General features: G+C 44.2%; 1 protein-coding gene across 1 annotated transcript in view; it reads left to right on the top strand.

Moving 5' to 3' along the window:
• LOC117519240 (gamma-aminobutyric acid receptor subunit rho-3-like) overlaps positions 1 to 27,445 on the top strand; it is a 61,460-nt gene that overhangs the window by 9,919 nt on the left and 24,096 nt on the right. Inside the window, exon 2 of the mRNA XM_034180561.1 lies at positions 15,915 to 16,027. Coding sequence (XP_034036452.1) covers positions 15,915 to 16,027 — 113 coding nt within the window. The remainder of the gene's footprint in view (positions 1 to 15,914; positions 16,028 to 27,445) is intronic.

The following is a 27,445-nucleotide window of genomic DNA, read 5'->3' as shown; positions in this document are numbered from 1 at the left end:
TTTCTCGGATAGTCACATGACTGAAAAGCCACCAAAAGCCATCTGAATCTTCGGAATGGTTGACGAGCTGGGCATGTTACAACATGTCCTGTGAGACTTCAACACGGAGGCGCTGTTGCTGCGCCATCAGCTTTGTGCCGATGAATTTCGCCGCCACTCTTTTCATGGCAAAATCTTCTTTCACAGTGGAATGTACCGAAAAAGTGCTGATGTCCACCTCTTCCACAATTTCTGGGATAATCACACGACAGTCCTACATCATCACAGTGTTCACTTTGGAAATGATCCGGTCATTTCAGCATGTTGATGCCGATCGGAGTGCGGCGCGCCCTCCACCGTTGTGCGGCCATCTTTAAACCGGTTGTACCGCTCCTTAATCTGTGTGATGCCCAGAGGATCATCACCAAAAGCCATCTGAATAATCCGAATGGTTTCCACCTGGCTATTGCCCAGTTTTTGGCAAAATTTGATGCAGTCGCGCTGCTCCAGTCGTTCCGCCATTTCCTTGCAAAGAAAAAACGACGAGAGACTCCACCCATCCACACAAAGGCTGCTTACAAGCAAATGACACAACTAACAGGCGTGAAAAAAAATCACGCATGCGCACGAAGGTTCAAGGTTGGCTCATGCAAGCACATGTGATTCAAATCCATCAGGTTTTTGAAAAAAAATAAAAAGGTCCGATACTTTTCTAACAGACCTCATATAAGGTGTGTAGTGAGGGGTTTTACACGAAGCACGATTACACAAAGCAGGATTTGCACGAACGCCAGACCAAATCAAGCACTGGTGGAAGACGTGTGTTGCTGTTTAGATGGGGATATTCCAAATGATACCAATGACCATGTATATAGGAGTAACTCTGTCTGCTTAAGCATGTAAACGGGTTATTCCTAATGATTCAGAAACAGGAATATTGACCATAACCCGAATATTAACGGCATGTAAACGTAGTCAGTAAAAGGCAGCATTACTTTTGAAAGGTGGAGACAGACCATTACTCTGCCTGGGTGGTTGCCATTCAGCAGTGAAGATGGTTCTGTAGTGTGGTGGATGTGGTGATGCAAAGCACCAGCAAATACTACATGACCTGAGCTGACCTGCCCGTATTTTCCTACGTTGTGATGTCATAAAAAGATTCAAGAGCCAAAGATTCAAAGAAGGTTTAATGTCACTCCACCACAGTAACATACTATCCAGTATATTAAGAAATGAATAGGGAATATAATGATAATAGAAATAAAATGAGATATAGACTAAAATGTAGATACACAACAGCGAAATTAGCAGGATTGCACTTCTATGTTACAAATAATGGACAATGACGCATGATGTCAGCAACAGTAATCTTCCTGCCTCATGACAGTATGAAATACAACATTCCTGTCTCATAATGCTCCAAAGGTAATCCTCGTTATATATACACCATTGCAAAGGTCTGTAAACTCCATTTTCATACAGCCAAATCAGGAAAAGAATTCTGACTGCCCTTCTCTGTTGATCGGGTGGAGGCACATGTGCTGTTGGAGTTCTAGTTGTGAGCTACTCCTTTAATCTCTTCTTCCACATTCTTATCTTATGACATCATCATTTTTCTGTGTCTTTAAATCGTATCTATATGCCATCAAGGGGGCAATGTGCCCCAAGGTTGAGCAGACACTTTGTCACCCACCCACACTGAGGGTTTGAACCATCATCCTGTCAGTTAATGAATATTTCTATTGAAAATGTATGCGTAAATAAACTTCATATGCCAAGAAGTGTTCAGCTCAATTGATGAGTAAAAAAAAAAAAAGTTTCTATAGTGCTTGGCAAAAGATTAGTTTTCTCAAACAGGCTGCCATTGTTTCATAGAACAGACCTGGTAAGACCACATTTTATGGAATGTACCTTCAGTTCTATGAAACCGTTCTTTATTGCTCTGTAAGACAATAAATTTAATTCATAAATTTTGAGGGAATATTCAGACTTTGTGTTAAAATTGAAGAGTGACATTTTCGTTGTAAAACCAAAGAGTTATTGTAGACTGAAACTATTGACAGTGTTGTGAGAACATTGATTGGCCCATGTTTTATTGTGCACTCCCACGTGCACATCTCATTTAGTCCCTGGTGGTGAAGTACTTATTCACTATCCTTTTATTAAGATGGTAAAGTCTCCATTCTGGACAGAACCTGTTTGTTGATGCTGCATGTTTCACTTTTACAAAAGCCCACAGATGAGTTTTGTGTTACATTACTGACAACAATCTAATCTTGTTTCACTGTACAATGTTTCAGTCCTGCCCACATTGTTAGACAAAATGATTTATTGCCATGTCAACACACAGTCGATAGAAAACTGCCTCAGTGCAGCTCTTAAAACAAAGACACACTCACACCTATGCAAAAAAAAAAAAAAAAAAATCATTGTTTGCTTGACACATGTTCTCTGGGAAATGCAGTGAAGAAATTCAGAAGCGTGCACACCTCTTGGAAGGCCCAGTGGAAGTTCTACACTGAATTACTCCCCGAGTGAGACCCCCTTCGAGTGCCCCCCCACCACCACCCAAAAAACAGGCAAAATTTTGCACAGCCATTTTTTTAATTCTTATTTTTAATATTTTAGAAGTGCCCTTGAAATTGCAATTGAAATTGACATCAAAAGACTGCAGGCTACAATATTACCAATGTAACAGTTATACAAAACGTCCATGAATTGCAAATTTGAATGAACACACCTTCACATGCTAAATGTCTGTCATTAGATGCTTTATTAATCTGTCTTTCAGAGAGGAATTGATTACCTCTTATATTAAGGTGCATATTTGTCTCAACATTTAGCTTGATGTTTGTAAAACCACCTAAAACAGATCTGCATTTTTTAAAGGTGAAAAGTGGTCTCACCATTTTCTTACTTATTTTATATCTGCTGTCAACAGTCAGTCATGTTGACTCTGGTGTAGCACCAAAAGGATCATCTTATTTGACTATGTGGACCAATCTTAGATTTATATCCGTTATGACATTTCTGACGTATAAAGATAGAGACGCCTGTCATAGATACGAGTGAGTCTGCAGTGCTGACTTTGACTTTCCTTCTGGCCCTTGTTTCATTGTTATAGTTTCTGATGAAGGTCTGTCCATTTATGAGCTCTTGATATTTGTTCCTGAACATTTTTTTTTTCCTGTTTGTAAGTGACCATTTCATCACCAGTGATGACTTAGAAAGCAGAATGAAATCAGAACTGAATCTGATCTCTGAGCACATACACAAAGGAAGGTAATAGGAAAAATATCTAAATTAAACTTGAGATGTTCAGACGGCTCATAAAACAGCAAGGAGCCAAAATTTTACATCAAATAATTTCATTTGGCACAGTAACCCTCTGCCATGTTAATCTAGTTCTGTAAACCAGTCACACATACTTATAGGAGGTGATGGTTTGTAACCCAGAGGCTGTAAAGGTGGTTGAATGCTGCAGGAGGTCCTCAGTCCCCAATTGTCTGGGATTTCCCAGCCATCAGACCAGGCTAAGGATCTGTCAAGGACAGTGTGTTTGTCAGCGTGCAACGACAAACCCACATTAAACAAAGACACGCACAGGCAAGCAGATTGACAATTGATCAACAAACGATCATCCTCGCCACTAAGCACTCTTATAACAACAGGTTGACAATGGCTCTGAAGATGAATTTATTGAATCATTTACACAGCCGTGTGTGTGTGTGTGTTACAGCGGTTGCTCTGGCTGAACGCTGTTGTTGACGAGTCACACAGCAGTTAGACAAACCTCATCTGTAGTGTGTAACCTGTGGTTTTGTCTGAGCGGTTAGAAAAGATATGGGCTTGCATGCTCTTTTTATCCTATCTTTATGAGGACCAGTTGTCCTCTAAATGGTACAAACGGTTTGGAGAAAATTCTCAAAAACAGGAATGTTATGTACTTTGGTTTTTTTCACTTTAACCAACTAATTAAGGGTTACTTTAGGGCCAAGTGGGTTTGTCAAGAGGATGCATGCTTGACATTTTTCCCAACCACTCTGTATAAATAAGGTATAAATAAAGATATAGAAACTGGGAAAATGCCAATTAATGAGTCAAAGATGAGGGGAGTGCTATCACTGCTTGGATCTTCACATAATACAAACATTTATATATACGGTGCATCCGGAAAGTATTCACAGTGCTTCAGTTTTTCCACTTTTTTTTTATATTACAGCCTTATTCCAAAATGGATTAAATAATTTTTTCCCTCAAAATTCTACACACAATACTCCATAATGACAATGTGAAAAAGTTTTTTTTTTTGGGGGGGGGGGGGGGGGGGGGTTTGCAAATTTATTAAAATAAAAAAACTAACTAAACTGCAGCAGGTCTGTAATCAACTTTTCTGCAGCGCGGCTTTGCTTTGAACCTTGAACCAATTGAAGCAGTGATTTGCAGGTCGAAGCAGTGCTTCGATCTACGTTTCGTGGATTGATTGCTTTATTTCGCTTTATCCTAATTTTTCCCCGCTAAAACCCTGAAGAGCATATGTCTGTGAGTAATATTTAATACTTTTTATGTTAAACTGACCTGTTATGGTCTTCTGAAACAGCTGATAGATGTATTTTATAACTTAAAAACGGGACTGATGCTAACGCGTTAGCTTTTGTCTATGGCGTTTTCAATGTTAAAGTTAGCATTAAGCTGTTCACATCAGCATGTTTGTGTTGATTTGTTTTCTTTATAATTAATGGCTCAGCGTTTGTTGTCGTAAAAGAGTCAAATTGTAATTTTTTTTAATTTATTTTTATTCATATATTATAGCAACAACAATAATAGTCTAGATAATAGACAATAATAGTCAATAATAATAGACTAATAATGTTACAATACAATTTTAGAGAAAGAGACAAAAAGAACCTGATGAAACAAAACAGAAAAGATAAAACCATGTAACAATGAAAATAAATAAATACATATAGAAATAAATAACTGTTTCGTGTGAACACCTAGTGAGTAGCCTACTCTCGTTTAGGTTTTGAAACCTTGTTTCTGAAGTGTTTTTGTGTGATGTGCACAATTTTCAGTATTTTGACTAATACTACCAGTCATTTACAAGCTTAGATAAACTTTAATATAAAAAAATCAGTCAGTTTTTGATTATTAACATTTACTTGTACTTTTACTTGAGTAGCATTTCAATCAGTGACTTGAACTTCTACCAAAGTAATTTTTTTATGGGTATTTTTACTTAAGTGTGGTTTTCTGGTACTTTATACGACACTGGGTAGTTTGTTGTTGTCCATTCGGCTGCTCCCATATTGGTCAGGGTTGCCACAGCGGATACAACCAGATCCGCATCGGTATTTGGCACAGGTTTTATGCCGGATGCCCTTCCTGACGCAACTCCAGTTTTACCTGGAGAAACACACGCAGCCACTGGTGTTCCGAAGAGGTCTCCCATCCAAGTACTAACCAGATCCTGCACTGCTTAGCTTCTGAGATCTGACGGGATCAAGCTTACACAGAGCAGACCGGCTGCAGTTATAACAGTGAGAAATAAACCTAAAATTTAACAAATGGTGTATAAAATTACAAATTGTATTGAAAATGGTGATCTTATACGTATGTAGTAATAAAAATAAAAAATTGGGGATTTTACACACACACACACACACACACACACACACACACACACACACACACACACACACACACACACACACACACACACACACACAGCTGTGTAGCTGATTAAACCAGTTCAGCTGCAGAATTGTCGACCTGTTGTTAAAGCAAAACTGTTTTTCTTTCCTGACACAACTCCAGTTCTACCTGCAGAAAAACACAGTCCCTGGTCTTCCTGAGCAATCTCCCATCCAAGTACTCATCAGAACCTAATCTGCCGTGTTTCTGAGATGTGATTGGATCAGGCATATACAGAGCAGATTGGCTGCAAAATTAATTTAATTTATTGAAGGTAAATAGTTCTGCAAAAATAGTGGAGCCTGAGTGGTAAAAACATTGGCCTTCAATTAGACTCAGTACACCCAGATGGTTTTACTGCAGCCTGTAAATATTCATACAATATGTCATCTAGTAAAACAGGTTCAAGGGTCTAACTGTTTCTGACAGAAAAAATCAAAATCAAATTTCAAATCATTCAAAATTTTATGAATACTATTGTCATTTGTGTTCAGTCTGTTTGGTAGCAGGACAATTAAGTAATCATTAAAACTATAATGCTATAGGTAACTAAATCTGTTTATTTCTGTCCAGAGCTGTCTGTGATGATGAAACCCTGTTTTGCTTTGAGGGTAATTCAGAGTTAATGTAAACAATCAGTATGTTATGTACCAGTCAAAGTACCAGCCAACTGTAGTAGGAAAGGGCCTGTTGTGGTTAGCGGTCCGGACTGTTGTGTGGGCCGCTGAAGAGGAGGTACTGCTGGCCCACCACCACCAGATGGCGCCCTGCTTGGAGTGCGGGCTCCAAGCACAAGAGGGCGTTGGAGCCGCTGGAGGTGACAGCTGTCATCTATCAACACCAGCTGTCACCCATCACCACCACTATAATGATCGGACTGCAACTCCACCTCCTCGCCAAGAAATCTTCTACCTTACAGGTAATTTTCTCTGCTGAACAAAACATTGTGTAATAGTCTGAACTTCTTTTGCAGACATTATCCTGTGGTGTTTGCCTTATCTGTGGGATTGGCGTTTGGTGTGATCAGCGACGGCTTCGCTTCACACTCCAACCAGATAAGTGGTTAGACAGGAGCTGCACGAGTGTGTGATTGGAGGTGGAGGTTCTCCCTCCTTACTGAACACAGACTGTGGGATTACTGAGTGTGCGAACTCACACTCATCCAGAACTGTTTCTGTTATCTGCCAGCAGTACCAGTCTGACTGCTGAAGACAGTGGCCACCTGGGGCGCAGGGCTTGGCGGCTCCAGTGTTCTTCAGGTCCGTTGGCGGTGAGGCTTGTGTGGGTTCCGGCTTTTCTCTCGCCGGACGTCTCCTATCTTCGAGCCTGCCACACGTCACCTTTTTTGTCGGATTGATATAACGCATATTTGTATCTGTCTGTATTACGTTGTGCACCTTCACAACATTAAATTGTTACTTTTTGGCTATTCCATTGTCCCTTCATTAACGCCCCCTGTTGTGGGTCCGTGTCACGACACTTCCCCAATAGGATTTCTCGGCCAGCGTCATGGATCCCGAGGGGCGTCAACTCGAGCCTGAACGGCCAATGGAAGAGCAAGGTGCACAGGCGCCAGCAGGAGGCGTGTTAGGGGAGCTGCAGCAAATACTGACCGCTTTCGCTGCTCGGTTGGATCTGGTCACCGAGCAGAACGTTATCCTCAATCGAAGGATGGAGGCTCTCACCGCCAGGGTGGAGGCGCGCGATCAAGGCGCTGCTGCAGCACCTCCTTCTCCTGGTCCTTTGTCAGACACAAACGTTCCACTGGTCATTCAATGACCCCCCCCCACCATCCCCTGAAGCATACATAAGCCCTCCGGAGCCGTACGGAGGTTGTGTTGAGACGTGCGCGGACTTCCTAATGCAGTGCTCGCTCGTTTTTGCACAGCGTCCCGTCATGTACGCGTCAGACACTAGCCGGGTGGCTTATGTCATCAATTTGCTTCGAGGAGAGGCACGTGCCTGGGCTACGGCGCTTTGGGAGCAGAACTCACGGCTCCTAACGTCATACGCTGGGTTTGTATGGGAGTTCAAACAGGTTTTTGATCATCCCAACAGAGGCGAGACCGCTTCGAGCGTGCTACTGTCAATGCGACAGGGGCGCCGGAGTGCAGCCGAGTATGCAGTCGACTTCCGCATTGCGGCTGCGAGGTCCGGCTGGAATACCGTTGCACTCCGCGCCGCCTTCATAAACGGGCTGTCTTCGGTCCTGAAGGAGCACCTGCTGGCTAAGGAGGAACCGCAGGATTTTGACAGGCTTGTCGACCTGGTTATACGCTTAGACAACCGGTTAGAGGAACACCGTCGGGAGCAGGGCGGGGGGCGTGACCGGGCACGGGCCGTCCCTCTTCCTTCCGGGTCCGAAAGGGTGCCGTCGTCCCCACGCATCACAGCCAGAGGGCCCCGTGTGGCTAAAGCTCCCCCTGCTGACGAAGCTATGGACACGAGCAGGGCCAAAATGAAATCAAAGGACAGACAAGGGAGTCAGGCCTGCGGGGAGTGTTTTTTCTGTGGGTCTAAAGGTCACATACAGAGGAACTGTCCCAAACGGTCAAACTACAATGCCCGTCCTTAGAAACTGGGCTAAGGGTGGGCCATAACACGCACGCGGGGGAACCCCGAAAATCAGCACGAATCCCAGTCACAATCCTTTGTGAGGATTTAACCCTTCACGCCCCAGCACTTATAGACACGGGGTCAGAAGGGAATCTGCTGGACAGCAGATGGGCAAAGGAAGTAGGATTCCCTCTGGTGGCTCTGCCTTCCCCTGTGAAGGTACGAGCACTAGATGGCACTCATCTTCCATTAATCACACATCAGACACAGCCAGTGACCTTGGTGGTGTCTGGGAATCACAGGGAGGAGATAGTGTTTTTTGTAACACCTTCTACCTCCCGAGTGATTTTGGGTTTTCCATGGGTGTTGAAACACAATCCCCGGATTGATTGGCCATCTGGGGTTGTGACGCAGTGAAGCGAAACCTGCCACCGGGAGTGTTTAGGATCCTCGGTTCCACCCGGTGAGATAGTTAAGGAGGAGGTCAAAGTCCCGCCCAATCTGACGGCGGTGCCATGTGAGTACCACGATCTTGCTGACGTCTTCAGCAAAGATCTGGCACTCGCCCTTCCCCCGCACCGACCGTACGATTGTGCCATTGATTTGATTCCGGGCGCTGAGTACCCATCCAGCAGGCTGTACAACCTCTCACGTCCGGAACGCGAATCAATGGAGACCTACATCCGGGACTCGTTAGCTGCCGGGTAGATCCGGAACTCCACCTCCCCGATGGGTGCTGGTTTCTTTTTTGTGGGTAAAAAGGACGGCGGACTCCGTCCATGCATCGATTACAGAGGGCTGAACGAGATCACGGTTCGCAACCGATACCCGTTACCTCTGTTGGATTCGGTGTTCACGCCCCTGCATGGAGCCCAAATATTCACCAAACTCGATCTTAGGAATGCGTACCACCTGGTTCGGATCCGGAAGGGAGACGAGTGGAAGACGGCATTTAACACCCCCTTAGGTCACTTTGAGTACCTGGTCATGCCATTCGGCCTCACAAACGCCCCTGCGACGTTCCAAGCTTTGGTTAATGATGTCTTGCGGGACTTCCTGCACCGGTTTGTCTTCGTGTATCTAGACGACATCCTCATCTTTTCTCTGGACCCTGAGACTCATGTTAAGCATGTACGTCAGGTCCTGCAGCAGTTGTTGGAGAACCGGCTGTTTGTGAAGGGCGAGAAGTGCGAGTTCCACCGCACTTCTTTGTCCTTCCTGGGGTTCATAATCTCCTCCAACTCCGTCGCCCCTGATCCGGCCAAGGTTGCGGCGGTGAGAGATTGGCCCCACCCAACAAGCCGTAGGAAACTGCAACAGTTCCTCGGCTTTGCAAATTTCTACAGGAGGTTCATTAAGGGCTACAGTCAGGTAGTTAGCCCCCTGACAGCCCTGACCTCCACTAAAGTCCCCTTCACCTGGTCGGATCAGTGCGAAGCCGCGTTTAGGGAGTTGAAACGCCGGTTCTCGACTGCACCAGTTCTGGTGCAGCCCGATCCTACTCGCCAGTTCACAGTGGAGGTGGATGCCTCTGACTCAGGGATAGGAGCCGTGCTGTCCCAGAGCGGGGAGTCCGATAAGGTCCTCCACCCTTGTGCCTATTTTTCCCGCAGGTTGACCCCGGCTGAGAGGAATTATGACGTCGGCAATCGGGAACCTTGGCAGTGAAGGAGGCTCTTGAGGAGTGGAGACACCTGTTGGAGGGAGCGACGGTGCCCTTCACGGTTTTCACGGACCATCTGAACCTGGAGTACATCCGGACCGCCAAGCGGTTGAACCCCAGGCAAGCCTGCTGGTCACTGTTCTCCGGGCGCTTTGACTTCCAGATTACGTACCGCCCCGGGACCAAGAAACAACGGTCGGATGCACTGTCCCGGGTGCATGAAGAGGAAGCCAAGGCCGAGCTGTCAGACCCCCCAGAGACCATCATCCCCGAGTCCACTGTCGTGGCCACCCTCACCTGGGACGTGGAGAAGACCGTCCGGGAGGCCCTGGCACGGAACCTGGACCCGGGGACCGGCCCGAAGAACAAGATGTACGTCCCACCAGAGGCCAGAGCTGCAGTTTTGGACTTCTGCCATGGGTCCAAGCTCTCCTGTCATCCCGGAGTGCGCAGGACCATGGCAGTAGTCCAGCAGCGCTTCTGGTGGGCGTCTATGGAAGCCGACGTCCGGGACTACGTCCAGGCCTGCACCACCTGTGCCAGGGGCAAGGCGGACCACAAGAGGACCTCAGGACTCCTCCGACCCCTACCGGTGCCTCATCGCCCCTGGTCCCACATCGGCCTGGACTTTGTCACGGGCCTCCCGCCGTCCCAGGGCCACACCACCATCTTGACGATAGTGGACCGGTTCTCCAAGGCGGCCCACTTCGTGGCCCTCCCGAAGCTCCCTACGGCCCAGGAGACAGCAGACCTCCTGGTCCACCACGTCGTGCGTCTGCATGGGATACCAGCGGACATCGTCTCAGACCGTGGCCCTCAGTTCTCCTCTCAGGTCTGGAGGAGTTTTTGCAAGGAACTGGGGGCCACCGTGAGTCTCTCGTCCGGGTATCACCCCCAGACGAACGGACAGGCAGAGCGGGCCAAACAGGAGTTGGAGCAGGCCCTCCGTTGCGTTACCTCCGCGCACCCGATGGCCTGGAGCACCCATCTGGCCTGGATCGAGTACGCCCACAACAGCCAAGTGTCGTCTGCCACCGGCCTCTCCCCGTTCGAGGTGTGTTTGGGGTACCAGCCCCCATTGTTCCCGCATGTGGAGGGTGAGGTCGGTGTGCCCTCGGTCCAGGCCCACCTCAGGAGGTGCCGCCGGGTGTGGCGGACCGCCCGTTCTGCCCTGTTGAAGGCCCGGACGAGGGCCAAGGCCCATGCAGACCGCCGGCGTTCCCCAGCCCCTGCATACCAGCCTGGGCAGGAGGTATGGTTGTCAACGAAGGACATCCCACTTCAAGTGGAATCACAGAAACTGAAAGACAGATATATCGGACCCTTTCCCATCACCAAGGTCCTCAGCCCGGCCGCAGTGAAGCTACGGCTGCCAGCTTCACTGCGGATCCATCCTGTTTTTCATGTGTCGCGGATTAAACCATACCACACCTCACCGCTCTGCACCCCTGGACCTGCGCCGCCTCCTGCCCGGATCATCGACGGGGAGCCGGCGTGGACCGTGCGTCGGCTTCTGGACGTCCGTCGCAAGGGTCGGGGCTTCCAGTATCTGATGGACTGGGAGGGGTATGGTCCCGAGGAACGCTCCTGGGTGAAAAGGAGCTTCATCCTGGACCCGGCCCTCCTGGCCGACTTCTACACCCGGCACCCAGATAAACCTGGTCGGGCGCCAGGAGGCGCCCGCTGAGAGGGGGGTCCTGTTGTGTGGGCCGCTGAAGAGGAGGTACTGCTGGCCCACCACCACCAGATGGCGCCCTGCTTGGAGTGCGGGCTCCAAGCACGAGAGGGCGTCGGAGCCGCTGGAGGTGACAGCTGTCATCTATCAACACCAGCTGTCAGCCATCACCACCACTATAAAGACCGGACTGCAACTCCACCTCCTCGCTGAGAAATCTTCTACCTTACAGGTAATTTTCTCTGCTGAACAAAACATTGTGTAATAGTCTGAACTTCTTTTGCAGCCGTTATCCTGTGGTGTTTGCCTTATCTGTGGGATTGGCGTTTGGTGTGATCAGCGACGGCTTCGCTTCACACTCCAACCAGATAAGTGGTTAGACAGGAGCTGCACGAGTGTGTGATTGGAGGTGGAGGTTCTCCCTCCTTACTGAACACAGACTGTGGGATTACTGAGTGTGCGAACTCACACTCATCCAGAACTGTTTCTGTTTTCTGCCAGCAGTACCGGGTCTGACTGCTGAAGACAGTGGCCACCTGGGGCGCAGGGCTTGGCGGCTCCGGTGTTCTTCAGGTCCGTTGGCGGTGAGGCTTGTGTGGGTTCCGGCTTTTCTCTTGCCGGACGTCTCCTATCTTCGAGCCTGCCACACGTCACCTTTTTTGTCGGATTGATATAACGCATATTTGTATCTGTCTGTATTACGTTGTGCACCTTCACAACATTAAATTGTTACTTTTTGGCTATTCCATTGTCCCTTCATTAACGCCCCCTGTTGTGGGTCCGTGTCACGACACTTCCCCAACACCGGACAGGACCAGATTGTTACAGATGATTGACTCAAATGCTAGGGATCAAGAACCAGAACAGGTTGTGAACGAAAAGAGCTTTATTTACAATAATAAATAACTGAGGTGCTGAGCTGGAGGAAGTCTGCTGAGCCAAGACCGGGCCCACATATAGTGGTGGACGTTCGGGAGTTGCAGTGCACACAGGGCCAGACTTGGGGGTCTGAGAACGAGCTGGATTCCTGGAGTATATGGAGCTGGAACCGGGGCCAAGTGGAACGCAGAGAGCCGATGACGATGAACTAGGAGGTTGGAGGAGAACAGAGGTGAGTGATTGCATTCGTAACACTGGAAGCCTTCAACACAACAGTTCACTGTAGGTTTAAGGCAGGAACATTCACAGTTCATGAATTCTCCTCAGAGGTCAGCTGCTGCGTGTCTTGTGATGCAGTTCCAATTAAGCTGGACTTGACTTTAGAAACTACTTAGAAAGTTCTTAGTGGTTCTGCATCAGAGCTCATACAGTTCTTGGAAAACAGTTCTTGGAATTAGTTCTTGGAAACATTCTTGAATACAATTCTTGGAAACAGTACTTGGTCATGCACAGTCACAAACAGGAGCAGTGTGAGAACGGGATCTCACAGACATGCAGGAACTTAGCTGAACATGGCAGAGCTGTGTGCTCTGAGGCTGAGTGCAGATGAGTTCCAAAGTGATGTCGTGCAGAAGGTGGTGTGGGAGCCAGGAGCATGCAGCATGGAAGTTGCGCAGGAAGCGTCTGGAAACACCAAAAGATCAATGAGTTCTAATATGGGAATTAGAGGTGGCCAGGTTACCTTGAGATGAGCTGCGGGAAGCTCAGACGTCAGAGTGCATGGAAGCATCAGCGTAGACAAGGTCATGGATTTCTCATGGAAGGCTCATGGAGTATCATGGAAAGTCACGGAGAGTCATGGAAGAGTCTCGCGGGTCAGGGCCACCAAGATTCTGGCCAAGACTGAGCTCAGAGCCGGGGTTTAAGTAGTAATAAGAGCCTAAAAAGGGCAAGGACAAAGGCAGACCATGAAATTTCTTTCAAAATTTGCATGTATTACAAAATCAATGACAATTTCTATATTTTTGTCTTGATTTCCACAATAAAATTAAAACATTTTTCACTCGAGAATGTCCCCTTAAGCAGGAAGATGCACTCAACAAAAATATAAACGCAACACTTTTGGTTTTGCTCCCATTTTGTATGAGATGAACTCAAAGATCTAAAACTTTTTCCACATACACAATATCACCATTTCCCTCAAATATTGTTCACAAACCAGTCTAAATCTGTGATAGTGAGCACTTCTCCTTTGCTGAGATAATCCATCCCACCTCACAGGTGTGCCATACCAAGATGCTGATTAGACACCATGATTAGTGCACAGGTGTGCCTTAGATTGCCCACAATAAAAGGCCACTCTGAAAGGTGCAGTTTTATCACACAGCACAATGCCACAGATGTCGCAAGATTTGAGGGAGCGTGCAGTTGACATGCTGACAGCAGGAATGTCAACCAGAGCTGTTGCTCGTGTATTGAATGTTCATTTCTCTACCATAAGCCGTCTCCAAAGGCGTTTTAGAGAATTTGGCAGTACATCCAACCAGCCTCACAACCGCAGACCACGTGTAACCACACCAGCCCAGGACCTCCACATCCAGCATGTTCACCTCCAAGATCATCTGAGACCAGCCACTTGGACAGCTGCTGAAACAATCGGTTTGCATAACCAAAGAATTTCTGCACAAACTGTCAGAAACCGTCTCAGGGAAGCTCATCTGCACGCTCGTCGTCCTCATCGGGGTCTCGACCTGACTCCAGTTCGTCGTCGTAACCGACGTGAGTGGGCAAATGCTCACATTCGCTGGCGTTTGGCACGTTGGAGAGATGTTCTCTTCACGGATGAATCCCGGTTCACACTGTTCAAGGCAGATGGCAGACAGCGTGTGTGGCGTTGTGTGGATGAGCGGTTTTCTGATGTCAATGTTGTGGATCGAGTGGCCCATGGTGGCGGTGGGGTTATGGTATGGGCAGGCGTCTGTTATGGACGAAGAACACAGGTGCATTTTATTGATGGCATTTTGAATGCACAGAGATACCGTGACGAGATCCTGAGGCCCATTGTTGTGCCATACATCCAAGAACATCACCTCATGTTGCAGCAGGATAATGCACGGCCCCATGTTGCAAGGATCTGTACACAATTCTTGGAAGCTGAAAATGTCCCAGTTCTTGCATGGCCAGCATACTCACCGGACATGTCACCCATTGAGCATGTTTGGGATGCTCTGGACCGGCGTATACGACAGCGTGTACCAGTTCCTGCCAATATCCAGCAACTTCGCACAGCCATTGAAGAGGAGTGGACCAACATTCCACAGGCCACAATTGACAACCTGATCAACTCTATGCGAAGGAGATGTGTTGCACTGCATGAGGCAAATGTTGGTCACACCAGATACTGACTGGTATCCCCCCCAATAAAACAAAACTGCACCTTTCAGAGTGGCCTTTTATTTTGGACAGTCTAAGGCACACCTGTGCACTAATCATGGTGTCTAATCAACATCTTGATATGGCACACCTGTGAGGTGGGATGGATTATCTCAGCAAAGGAGAAGTGCTCACTATCACAGATTTAGACTGGTTTGTGAACAATATTTGAGGGAAATGGTGATATTGTGTACGTGGAAAAAGTTTAAGATCTTTGAGTTCATCTCATACAAAATGGGAGCAAAACCAAAAGTGTTGCGTTTATATTTTTGTTGAGTGTACGTAAGTGACATGTGAAATCTGTACACAGTAAAAATCACCAGTGTTAAATTATCACTGCCAGTGTACATATGGTTCTACTCTGATCCAGTGTGGGATCATATGTACACTGTCAGTGTTAATCTAACACAGGTGATTTTGCTGTGTATGTGTTATATTCTACCCTGTGCCCAAATACTTGGGTAGGAGGCAGTCAAAGCCTTTGTCTGGAGGTTTGGGGTCAATGCCTTGGCCTTGACCCTGTGGGTTTGGTCATTGACCACGACACTGGTTGGAGCATGAACTTCCAAAGAAAATACCCTGCCCAACAAGTCAAAAAGAGCAGGAATTTGTCTTTTTGTTTCAAATGTGTAAATCTGTAATCATATATTTTAATGTGAAGAACTAACATAAACTGTGTGTTATCTGCAGTGCAGCCGTGTGATCCCAGCAGCAGGAGGAATTGTTTAATTAGACACTGTGTGTTTTAAAAAGAAAACACTCCGACACTGACCCTGTGTTTATTTTGTTCATGGAGCTGTGCCACACCTTTGATTAAGGTTTCAAATTTTGGACAGTGAAGGAGAGGAAGTTCAAAGCTGCAGACTATGTTTTCTATTTGCAATTACAGCTGTGTTAAACCCACTCTATGTGTGTGTGTGTGTGTGTGTGTGTGTGTGTGTGTGTGTGTGTGTGTGTGTGTGTGTGTGTGTGTGTGTGTGTGTGTGTGTGTGTGTGTGTGTGTGTGTGTGTGTGTGTGTGTGTGTGTGCTCGCAGACGGATTGACTACAAACTGAAGAAGCAGGACAGCACCAAAACACTGCTTATAAAAAGTGAACAGCTGCTGAGAATCGAGGAGCACGACTTCGCCATCAGACCGAGCTTTGGAGGTCAGACCTGCATGTTCACGCCATCACAGACTCACACCTCATTTTATTGCTGATCCTATGTGATTTAATCCACCCCCGTTTGTCTGTCACAATCACTCCTCAGTGATGTTGTGCTGGTGTGATGTGGCTCAGCCGGCCTGACGGTGGGCAGCGGGTCACCCAATCAACAAGTGTGCCAATCCACAATCACCAACAGTGACCCAGATTACACGTGTGTGTGTGTGTGTGTGTGTGTGTGTGTGTGTGTGTGTGTGTGTGTGTGTGTGTGTGTGTGTGTGTGTGTGTGTGTGTGTGTGTGTGAGCATTAACACAGTTGAAATACAGTCAGTGTAATCACTCAGATGTGATTGTGTGTCCTTATGTGATTGTGTTTGTGTAACACAATGAGCGCCTGTTTGTTGTGTGAATAGGGGGATTCATGCATTAATCCTGATTATATTCCACGTGTGGAACAGATGGAGGGGTGGGACATGAAGTCACGCCCATCAATTCCGCACTACTGCATGCATGCATGTGCAAAAAGTTTTCATGTGTGTAAAGATAGGCTAAATCAGGATGCGTATTTATTAGTAGTGTATTTTGCGGTGGGGGTGGGCTAGGGGGCTAATGTTATAGAATTAAACAATAATCACCACCACCCAACCACCCCAATTGTAAATATCACAGGATTATTAACCAAGTGCAAAGTCTGTGTGGGAAGATATCAGACCTCAATCTTTTTTGTACAGTTTTTTTTTTTCACTCAGCCGTACTGTCAACACGTCAGTCTGATATTCCCGTACAGACCGAGCAAGCGAGGTTAATAATTTGTTCATTATATGGCTGTTTTTGTAGCTGCATCGACATTTTGCATGTCCACAAGCAGTTGAACATGAGTGATTGAGTGTGTGATTGTTTGTCTTATTTTATTTTATTATTACTTACTGGATACAGTCGGTGGAATTTCCACAGAGTCTATTCACATGGATAACAGCAGGTTAATACACCCCAATCTCACACCATTTCATGATGGCATCACGAAAAATAAATTAATCTATGGTTTGTGATACCGTGATGAAAAAGCACCACATTTTGTGATGGGAGCAAGAAATGTGATACAAACAAAAAATGGGGTTCAGTTCATGATTGGAGCAAAAAAAAAAAAAAAAGCGTGAGACTGGGCTGGGTTAATAATGATTGACCACATTTGTACCACTTCAGTGAGATACAAACTGTGAATTTGTCTCTCATTCGCATGTTTAGTCGCTAATTTGCATCCCCAACTACTTTCCACCGGTCACGCTCAGTAAGATATTAGCCTAAATAAATTATTTCAGTCCTTCTTTTAAGAAGGGTTACCTACCATCCAGACTTTTTTTAACCTAAGTCTTTAATTTTAATTTACTTAGTCAAGAGAGACATTCTTGGCATACCGGTCTGACTGCGGCATGCACTCGCGTGCAGAGACACGCACACACACAGACAGTGTGTTTTTTATCATCCTCCCTCCATCTGTCCGAATGTTTGAAGGCTGATCTTCCATATGGGGTGTGGACAACAAAAGCCCTGCTGTCTGTGCCACAGCTCTGCCACATTTCCAAAGTCTATAATTTGTCACTCTAGAGTGAAGTCTCTTTCTGTGTGAGACAAACCTGTTGCTCATGCGTGAGAGACAATTTTAAGCTCTCTTCACATCCAGAATAAGGAGCTGTAATAGTTCTATATTTAAGTCATCTGTAAATTTAAACACAGCCAACTAACTTGGGTTTCGCTCACCTCAAACCAGGGACCTGTGGTCTCGGGGCTGAACTCCTCCAGGCACGTGGCCATGCTGTTCTGCTGGTGTTGCAAGCAATCTTTGTTTTCATTTAAGAAATAGACATCATCCCAGCAGACCGGGAGGAAGGATTTGTTGTCCCCTCTCTGGAAAGTCAACGGGTGATCGCCTGGATTGCAGCAACTACAGGGGCATTACATTGCTGACTGCATCCTAGCCCAGCGAGTACTTTACTGACCACAAGCGTGAATATCAGAAGGGCTTCTTTGCAGCCTAGGTTGATTTTCACAGTGTTTGATTTGGCTGATCGAGCTGCTATGTGGGAGAATTTGTGGGCTCCTCAATAAGTTCCTGGACATCATAGCTGCCTTATACCAACATTGTGAGTGCTGTGGCAGGTTGAGGCAACATATCTGACTTCTTCCCAGTGAATTCCAGCAGTTATGATGAGTGTGTTCAAGGTCCTGCTGTTCAGTGCAAGGATGGACTGATTGGTAAGGTCTTAACGTCAGTGCCATTATTTCAGAGGAAATGTTCACTGATGCATGGATATTGCTATGGCATTTGTGGAGTTGTACCCTGACTGCTGCACTTGAGAAGCTGTGTGAAGCTTGGGAGTGCCTGGATTTGCAATTGCTCTGGATCAAGATCCATGCTTTCACCATAAACACTGTATGTTTGTGGTGAAAGTGTCAAACTTGTCTCAGCAGTGACATTCTTGTGTCTGAGACCTCAGCCTTTGAGATTGTTATGGAGTTATGAGGTCACTGGACATGATTGGTGATGCCAGTACTTTTGCATGAGAATTAAGGTCCAGGTCTTTTGGATTCTGGTGCTTTTTGTTTTATAAGTAGGCTGCGTAACCTGGACAGTAACAGTGACCTAAAGTACTGGCAATGTTTTTTTGGTACTAAGTTTCTTGTTAGGATCCTTGGGTACTACTGGAATGACTTTGTGTCAAATGAATGGTTAGTTTCTGTAAACTCATGACATGTATTCACTGCAATGTGCGCGCACATCAACTATGACTCTATAGTCATATGGCACACTTCTCTGAACATGATGCAGGTGCTCCAGTGCTGAGGATCCCAGCAATTGGACAAAGTCAAGAGAACACCCACATCTCAACTAACTGTGGCAGATAGATGGCACAGATGCAATCCGTGGACCCACCATGTGAGGCTTTCTAACTAACTCATCCTTTTGATACATGCAATAAAGTGTGCTGGATGTTAAACAAATTTTTTGCTGGTCTTTGCTGGTTTTGACTAGCGTTGCAAAGGGCAGAAAATTTCTGGTGAATTTTCAGAAATGAGAAATTAAGCTTTTTTGTTTTGATCGGTTTGGCAATCTCCCAGTTTGGAAACTTTCCATGGGAATTAACTGGAATTTATGGGAATTTGCAGAATGGGAAATAATTAGAAATTTGGGGTAATTTGTACAAAGTGCTCACTATTGCATTCAACCTACTTTGACCAAACTTCATTTTCAGACAAATATCCATGGGTATCAATCAATCAATCAATTTTTTTATATAGCGCCAAATCACAACAAACAGTTGCCCCAAGGTGCTTTATATTGTAAGGCAAGGCCATACAATAATTATGTAAAACCCCAACGGTCAAAACGACCCCCTGTGAGCAAGCACTTGGCTACAGTGGGAAGGAAAAACTCCCTTTTAACAGGAAGAAACCTCCAGCAGAACCAGGCTCAGGGAGGGGCAGTCTTCTGCTGGGACTGGTTGGGGCTGAGGGAGAGAACCAGGAAAAAGACATGCTGTGGAGGGGAGCAGAGATCGATCACTAATGATTAAATGCAGAGTGGTGCATACAGAGCAAAAAGAGAAAGAAACAGTGCATCATGGGAACCCCCCAGCAGTCTACGTCTATAGCAGCATAACTAAGGGATGGTTCAGGGTCACCTGATCCAGCCCTAACTATAAGCTTTAGCAAAAAGGAAAGTTTTAAGCCTAATCTTAAAATAGAGAGGGTGTCTGTCTCCCTGATCTGAATTGGGAGCTGGTTCCACAGGAGAGGAGCCTGAAAGCTGAAGGCTCTGCCTCCCATTCTACTCTTACAAACCCTAGGAACTACAAGTAAGCCTGCAGTCTGAGAGCGAAGCGCTCTATTGGGGTGATATGGTACTACGAGGTCCCTAAGATAAGATGGGACCTGATTATTCAAAACCTTATAAGTAAGAAGAAGAATTTTAAATTCTATTCTAGAATTAACAGGAAGCCAATGAAGAGAGGCCAATATGGGTGAGATATGCTCTCTCCTTCTAGTCCCCGTCAGTACTCTAGCTGCAGCATTTTGAATTAACTGAAGGCTTTTTAGGGAACTTTTAGGACAACCTGATAATAATGAATTACAATAGTCCAGCCTAGAGGAAATAAATGCATGAATTAGTTTTTCAGCATCACTCTGAGACAAGACCTTTCTGATTTTAGAGATATTGTGTAAATGCAAAAAAGCAGTCCTACATATTTGTTTAATATGCGCTTTGAATGACATATCCTGATCAAAAATGACTCCAAGATTTCCCACAGTATTACTAGAGGTCAGGGTAATGCCATCCAGAGTAAGGATCTGGTTAGACACCATGTTTCTAAGATTTGTGGGGCCAAAAGCAGGGTTTAAAAGCAGGAAATTAGAGGTCATCCATGTCTTTATGTCTGTAAGACAATCCTGCAGTTTAGCTAATTGGTGTGTGTCCTCTGGCTTCATGGATAGATAAAGCTGGGTATCATCTGCGTAACAATGAAAATTTAAGCAATACCGTCTAATAATACTGCCTAAGGGAAGCATGTATAAAGTGAATAAAATTGGTCCTAGCACAGAACCTTGTGGAACTCCATAATTAACTTTAGTCTGTGAAGAAGATTCCCCATTTACATGAACAAATTGTAATCTATTAGACAAATATGATTAAAACCACCGCAGCGCAGTGCCTTTAATACCTATGGCATGCTCTAATCTCTGTAATAAAATTTTATGGTCAACAGTATCAAAAGCAGCACTGAGGTCTAACAGAACAAGCACAGAGATGAGTCCACTGTCCGAGGCCATAAGAAGATCATTTGTAACCTTCACTAATGCTGTTTCTGTACTATGATGAATTCTAAAACCTGACTGAAACTCTTCAAATAGACCATTCCTCTGCAGATGATCAGTTAGCTGTTTTACAACTACCCTTTCAAGAATTTTTGAGAGAAAAGGAAGGTTGGAGATTGGCCTATAATTAGCTAAGATAGCTGGGTCAAGTGATGGCTTTTTAAGTAATGGTTTAATTACTGCCACCTTAAAAGCCTGTGGTACATAGCCAACTAACAAAGATAGATTGATCATATTTAAGATCGAAGCATTAAATAATGGTAGGGCTTCCTTGAGCAGCCTGGTATGTAGATGGGCCCAAGTGTGTTTGGTATTTAAAGAACATGGGCACCAAGTATGAAAACTATAACTGAGCCAGGTCAAAACTAGGAATGACACTTGTGTTGCATTGCGCGTTCCTTTGTGCCGACTGGACGATGGAGCCAGTAGAGAAACAGGTTTTAATGAGTCAACTTCATTGGGAGTAAGGTGAAATTCAGAGACCACGTGCCACAAGCACCGGCAAAGAAAGCACTTTGACCTGTAAATCCCTCAAGGAGAAGACTAGCTCCAGTAGGTTCCAGGATCATCTGGTCAGAAGATACTTCACAGGACCCTCAAGGACTTTTTTACATGGATAATTGTAATATTGTTCTGAATTGTATGGTGGTAAATATATCTGTGTGTTTATTTTCTACTATATCAAGGATTTGCTATGCTTAAATTGTTATATTTTTAGTGAGTTTAGTTGCCTGTTTGAGTATGCATGTCAACTACTCTGAACTGGTTTTATCTGATCCAAAGGTCCAGCAAACAATGGAGTTAGGTTCCATCAGGTACAGAATAACCGTGATGAAGACAAGGGGTGGGGTTTCCCCTCTGTCTATGTGAGCCAATAAGGTTAGGTGTTGCCGGAATAAAACCCACCCACTGTACCACCTACATTGTCTTTTATAAAAACCACTTGTCCCTGTGTGGGCTGTGTCCCTGGGGACCCGGGCCTGTTTTTCAGTGTGACTTTCAATAAATTCAAACTGAGGAATACATCGACTTTGCTCTTTGTGAGGGACAGAGGTGAGCACAGTTCCGATAATCTGATAACAGATAATTATCGAAGATAATGTTTATCGGACTATCTTTTTAGATAACGTTAAAAACCATTATCGGACTAATTATCTTCTGATAAATTTTTGTCCGATAACTTTTAGACCAGTAACGTAGTAAACAAAGCTGAACAGTGACAAACATTTTTAAAATCATTGTTAAAAGTTTCCTAACAGATGTATAGTTCTACCCTCTGCAAACAGAAGAGAGCTGCTTCTATGAAAAACTGCTCTATCCTCTGCAGGCAAAGGAGAACTAATCACACACACAAAAAAAATCATTTCTTTTAACACCATACTGATATGCTGGCCATATCACCCAAGTCATCCAGAGGCATACACTTTTAACTTATGGTTCAAATTTTAACCAAACTAATTTCGGACAAGTTATTTAAAATTACTGCCACATCTGAAGTTTTATAAAGTGAAAATATCAGTTATATGTTTTAGTTTTAAAGTAATGCACTAATTTTTAAGGTTTTAGTGAGCACAAGCTGTGCCCAGCAGTGCATTATTGGTAGGATAGGGTAATCGAAGTACGTTCACGACAGGACAAATGCATTTCAGACACTCTGTTCAGGCTCCACGGACAACAGCATTAAACTCTAGTCCCTAACACTCTCGTGAATATATTCTCTGGGTTTATAGACGTTGTTATTGTATTTGCGTTTGTTAAATTCCACGCATCTTAAATGTAGCAGACACAGATTATCTGGAATTTTGTTTTGGCAAGTTTTCATGGTCTCTACTGCCATCTACTGGCCAGTAGTGTTCATGGCAGTATTCGTCTTGAAGCTGGGCAGACACTGTATGATATTTTTAATCACTGTACTTGGTTTCAGTTCAAACTGTACCACAGAACCGCATGGTGTAAAAGTTCAGAGCGCCCGATCTTTGTTCTCACACACATTGTACATTCAAAAACCGCACATCGACTGATGTTTCCAGAAGCAAAACGTAAGCTTTTTTTTCAAACTTAATTTACAAAAAACTCTCGAAGGGAGACATCAAAGTTTAAAAACAAAACAACATTCTATTCTAGAATTAACAGGAAGCCAATGAAGAGAGGCCAATATGGGTGAGATATGCTCTCTCCTTCTAGTCCCCGTCAGTACTCTAGCTGCAGCATTTTGAATTAACTGAAGGCTTTTTAGGGAACTTTTAGGACAACCTGATAATAATGAATTACAATAGTCCAGCCTAGAGGAAATAAATGCATGAATTAGTTTTTCAGCATCACTCTGAGACAAGACCTTTCTAATTTTAGAGATATTGCGTAAATGCAAAAAAGCAGTCCTACATATTTGTTTAATATGCGCTTTGAATGACATATCCTGATCAAAAATGACTCCAAGATTTCTCACAGTATTACTAGAGGTCAGGGTAATGCCATCCAGAGTAAGGATCTGATTAGACACCATGTTTCTAAGATTTGTGGGGCCAAGTACAATAACTTCAGTTTTATCTGAGTTTAAAAGCAGGAAATTAGAGGTCATCCATGTCTTTATGTCTGTAAGACAATCCTGCAGTTTAGCTAATTGGTGTGTGTCCTCTGGCTTCATGGATAGATAAAGCTGGGTATCATCTGTGTAACAATGAAAATTTAAACAATACCGTCTAATAATACTGCCTAAGGGAAGCATGTATAAAGTGAATAAAATTGGTCCTAGCACAGAACCTTGTGGAACTCCATAATTAACTTTAGTCTGTGAAGAAGATTCCCCATTTACATGAACAAATTGTAATCTATTAGACAAATATGATTCAAACCACCGCAGCGCAGTGCCTTTAATACCTATGGCATGCTCTAATCTCTGTAATAAAATTTTATGGTCAACAGTATCAAAAGCAGCACTGAGGTCTAACAGAACAAGCACAGAGATGAGTCCACTGTCCGAGGCCATAAGAAGATCATTTGTAACCTTCACTAATGCTGTTTCTGTACTATGATGAATTCTAAAACCTGACTGAAACTCTTCAAATAGACCATTCCTCTGCAGATGATCAGTTAGCTGTTTTACAACTACCCTTTCAAGAATTTTTGAGAGAAAAGGAAGGTTGGAGATTGGCCTATAATTAGCTAAGATAGCTGGGTCAAGTGATGGCTTTTTAAGTAATGGTTTAATTACTGCCACCTTAAAAGCCTGTGGTACATAGCCAACTAACAAAGATAGATTGATCATATTTAAGATCGAAGCATTAAATAATGGTAGGGCTTCCTTGAGCAGCCTGGTAGGAATGGGGTCTAATAAACATGTTGATGGTTTGGATGAAGTAACTAATGAAAATAACTCAGACAGAACAATCGGAGAGAAAGAGTCTAACCAAATACCGGCATCACTGAAAGCAGCCAAAGATAACGATACGTCTTTGGAATGGTTATGAGTAATTTTTTCTCTAATAGTTAAAATTTTGTTAGCAAAGAAAGTCATGAAGTCATTACTAGTTAAAGTTAATGGAATACTCAGCTCAATAGAGCTCTGACTCTTTGTCAGCCTGGCTACAGTGCTGAAAAGAAACCTGGGGTTGTTCTTATTTTCTTCAATTAGTGATGAGTAGAAAGATGTCCTAGCTTTACGGAGGGCTTTTTTATAGAGCAACAGACTCTTTTTCCAGGCTAAGTGAAGATCATCTAAATTAGTGAGACGCCATTTCCTCTCCAACTTACGGGTTATCTGCTTTAAGCTACGAGTTTGTGAGTTATACCACGGAGTCAGGCACTTCTGATTTAAAGCTCTCTTTTTCAGAGGAGCTACAGCATCCAAAGTTGTCTTCAATGAGGATGTAAAACTATTGACGAGATACTCTATCTCACTTACAGAGTTTAGGTAGCTACTCTGCTCTGTGTTGGTATATGGCATTAGAGAACATAAAGAAGGAATCATATCCTTAAACCTAGTTACAGTGCTTTCTGAAAGACTTCTAGTGTAATGAAACTTATTCCCCACTGCTGGGTAGTCCATCAGAGTAAATGTAAATGTTATTAAGAAATGATCAGACAGAAGGGAGTTTTCAGGGAATACTGTTAAGTCTTCTATTTCCATACCATAAGTCAGAACAAGATCTAAGATATGATTAAAGTGGTGGGTGGACTCATTTACATTTTGAGCAAAGCCAATAGAGTCTAATAATAGATTAAATGCAGTGTTGAGGCTGTCATTCTCAGCATCTGTGTGGATGTTAAAATCGCCCACTATAATTATCTTATCTGAGCTAAGCACTAAGTCAGACAAAAGGTCTGAAAATTCACAGAGAAACTCACAGTAACGACCAGGTGGACGATAGATAATAACAAATAAAACTGGTTTTTGGGACTTCCAATTTGGATGGACAAGACTAAGAGTCAAGCTTTCAAATGAATTAAAGCTCTGTCTGGGTTTTTGATTAATTAATAAGCTGGAATGGAAGATTGCTGCTAATCCTCCGCCCCGGCCCGTGCTACGAGCATTCTGACAGTTAGTGTGACTCGGGGGTGTTGACTCATTTAAACTAACATATTCATCCTGCTGTAACCAGGTTTCTGTAAGGCAGAATAAATCAATATGTTGATCAATTATTATATCATTTACCAACAGGGACTTAGAAGAGAGAGACCTAATGTTTAATAGACCACATTTAACTGTTTTAGTCTGTGGTGCAGTTGAAGGTGCTATATTATTTTTTCTTTTTGAATTTTTATGCTTAAATAGATTTTTGCTGGTTGTTGGTGGTCTGGGAGCAGGCACCGTCTCTATGGGGATGGGGTAATGAGGGGATGGCAGGGGGAGAGAAGCTGCAGAGAGGTGTGTAAGACTACAACTCTGCTTCCTGGTCCCAACCCTGGATAGTCATGGTTTGGAGGATTTAAGAAAATTGGACAGATTTCTAGAAATGAGAGCTGCTCCATCCAAAGTGGGATGGATGCCGTCTCTCCTAACAAGACCAGGTTTTCCCCAGAAGCTTTGCCAATTATCTATGAAGCCCACCTCAAAATGAGCGCACATTCTCTCCACATGCAAAACATTTTGCGATGACACTTCCAGGGCTCCGCAAAAATGCTTGTTTTTACAAATAAAAAAATGGAATATTTTACAAAAGCACATTTATCTGTAAACACCAACACACAACACACATCACATTAACGTGTTGGTTTACATAATGAATGACTGAACCAATCAGTGTTTAGCAGAGGCACATTTTACCCAGAATCCTTTTTACCCAGAAGTCTGTGTTTGTTACAAAACCTCAGAATTAGTGCATTATTCAACATTAAAAGATATATGTTATATTTTAACTTTGTACAAATGACAGAATTGACATTAATGGAGTTATTCTACCGGTATTAATGTTATTTATAAGTCAAAACCATAAGTCAGCACTTCTTTATTTTCCAAGAGCTCCGCCTGACTGGAGCATTGTGATTGGTAGAGAGCTGGACTTTGTAGTTGCTGCGCTCAGCTTGCTCCTGTTCTGGAAGCTGTGTAGTAAACAAGAGCTTCCAGCAGGGGGCAAGATGTTCAAAGCCAGAAGTGTGGGCTCATTGATTGGGTCTGTGGTCGCTTCTCGTGGTGTTAAAACTCAAATTCAGTTTATTAGTAGTTGCAATACTGGAATTTATCGGTTATCTGTAACTTTCGATACATTTTTGGGTGGTTTATTGTTTTATCTTTATCAAAGATAACTTTTCAGTTATCTGATTATCTGTTATCGAAGTTAATTTTTTGGTTATCTGTGCCCACCACTGGTGAGGGACAGTATTACAATAAGAACCGGATAATGTTAATCATGGCATCAGAAATTACATCACAAAGGGATGTGAGATGGAAAAAGGAAAGCAAAAAAAAAAAAGACCATAAGTTTCAGTCTTCAGTTGTCGTGGTGATGCTAAACATCAAGTCTGCACTGCGGGTGGTTTTACAAGCTGTGTATGGACAAAGCCGGGCTGCGCAGCAGCTTTAATATTCCTGTCTGTCAGAGGAGCTTCATTAAATAAAGTGTCTACCGAGTCCCCAACATGAGAACACTGGACACGTGTACAAAAACACACTTACACAAACATAACAGTTTCAAGCACCTCGCTCTTGTTTGTTTGGCCTCGATACTGAGAACAGGAATGTAATCCACATCCAAATGTGGGTCACAGAAAAACCCACACCGCTGTGTACATACTGAACCATTGTGTGTAGTTTGGTGATTTACAGGATGAAAAGCATTCGAGCTGTAAACAGTGGCAACAGTGACATCTGGTGGTGTCGAATATAAAAATAATTTTAATGTATGACACCAGTGCAGGCTTGAAGTTTCTTTACTGCAGACAACATTTCAGGGTTAACCTACTTTTCGTAGCGTTTGTAGACAAGTACTGGACCAAAGGTGTTGCCAAACTATGTTGCGGTGCAGACAAACACCCCAACGCTTGCCAAAGTTTATCTTGTCATAATGTCAAATGTGTAACCTGTGGGAGGTGGAGGCAAAAACACTGAGCAGA

Source organism: Thalassophryne amazonica, chromosome 1 (genome assembly GCF_902500255.1).
Source record: "Thalassophryne amazonica chromosome 1, fThaAma1.1, whole genome shotgun sequence".
NCBI lineage: Eukaryota > Metazoa > Chordata > Actinopteri > Batrachoidiformes > Batrachoididae > Thalassophryne > Thalassophryne amazonica.
Note: the sequence above shows the minus strand (reverse complement) of the source record. Positions and strands in the feature narration are given on the sequence as shown.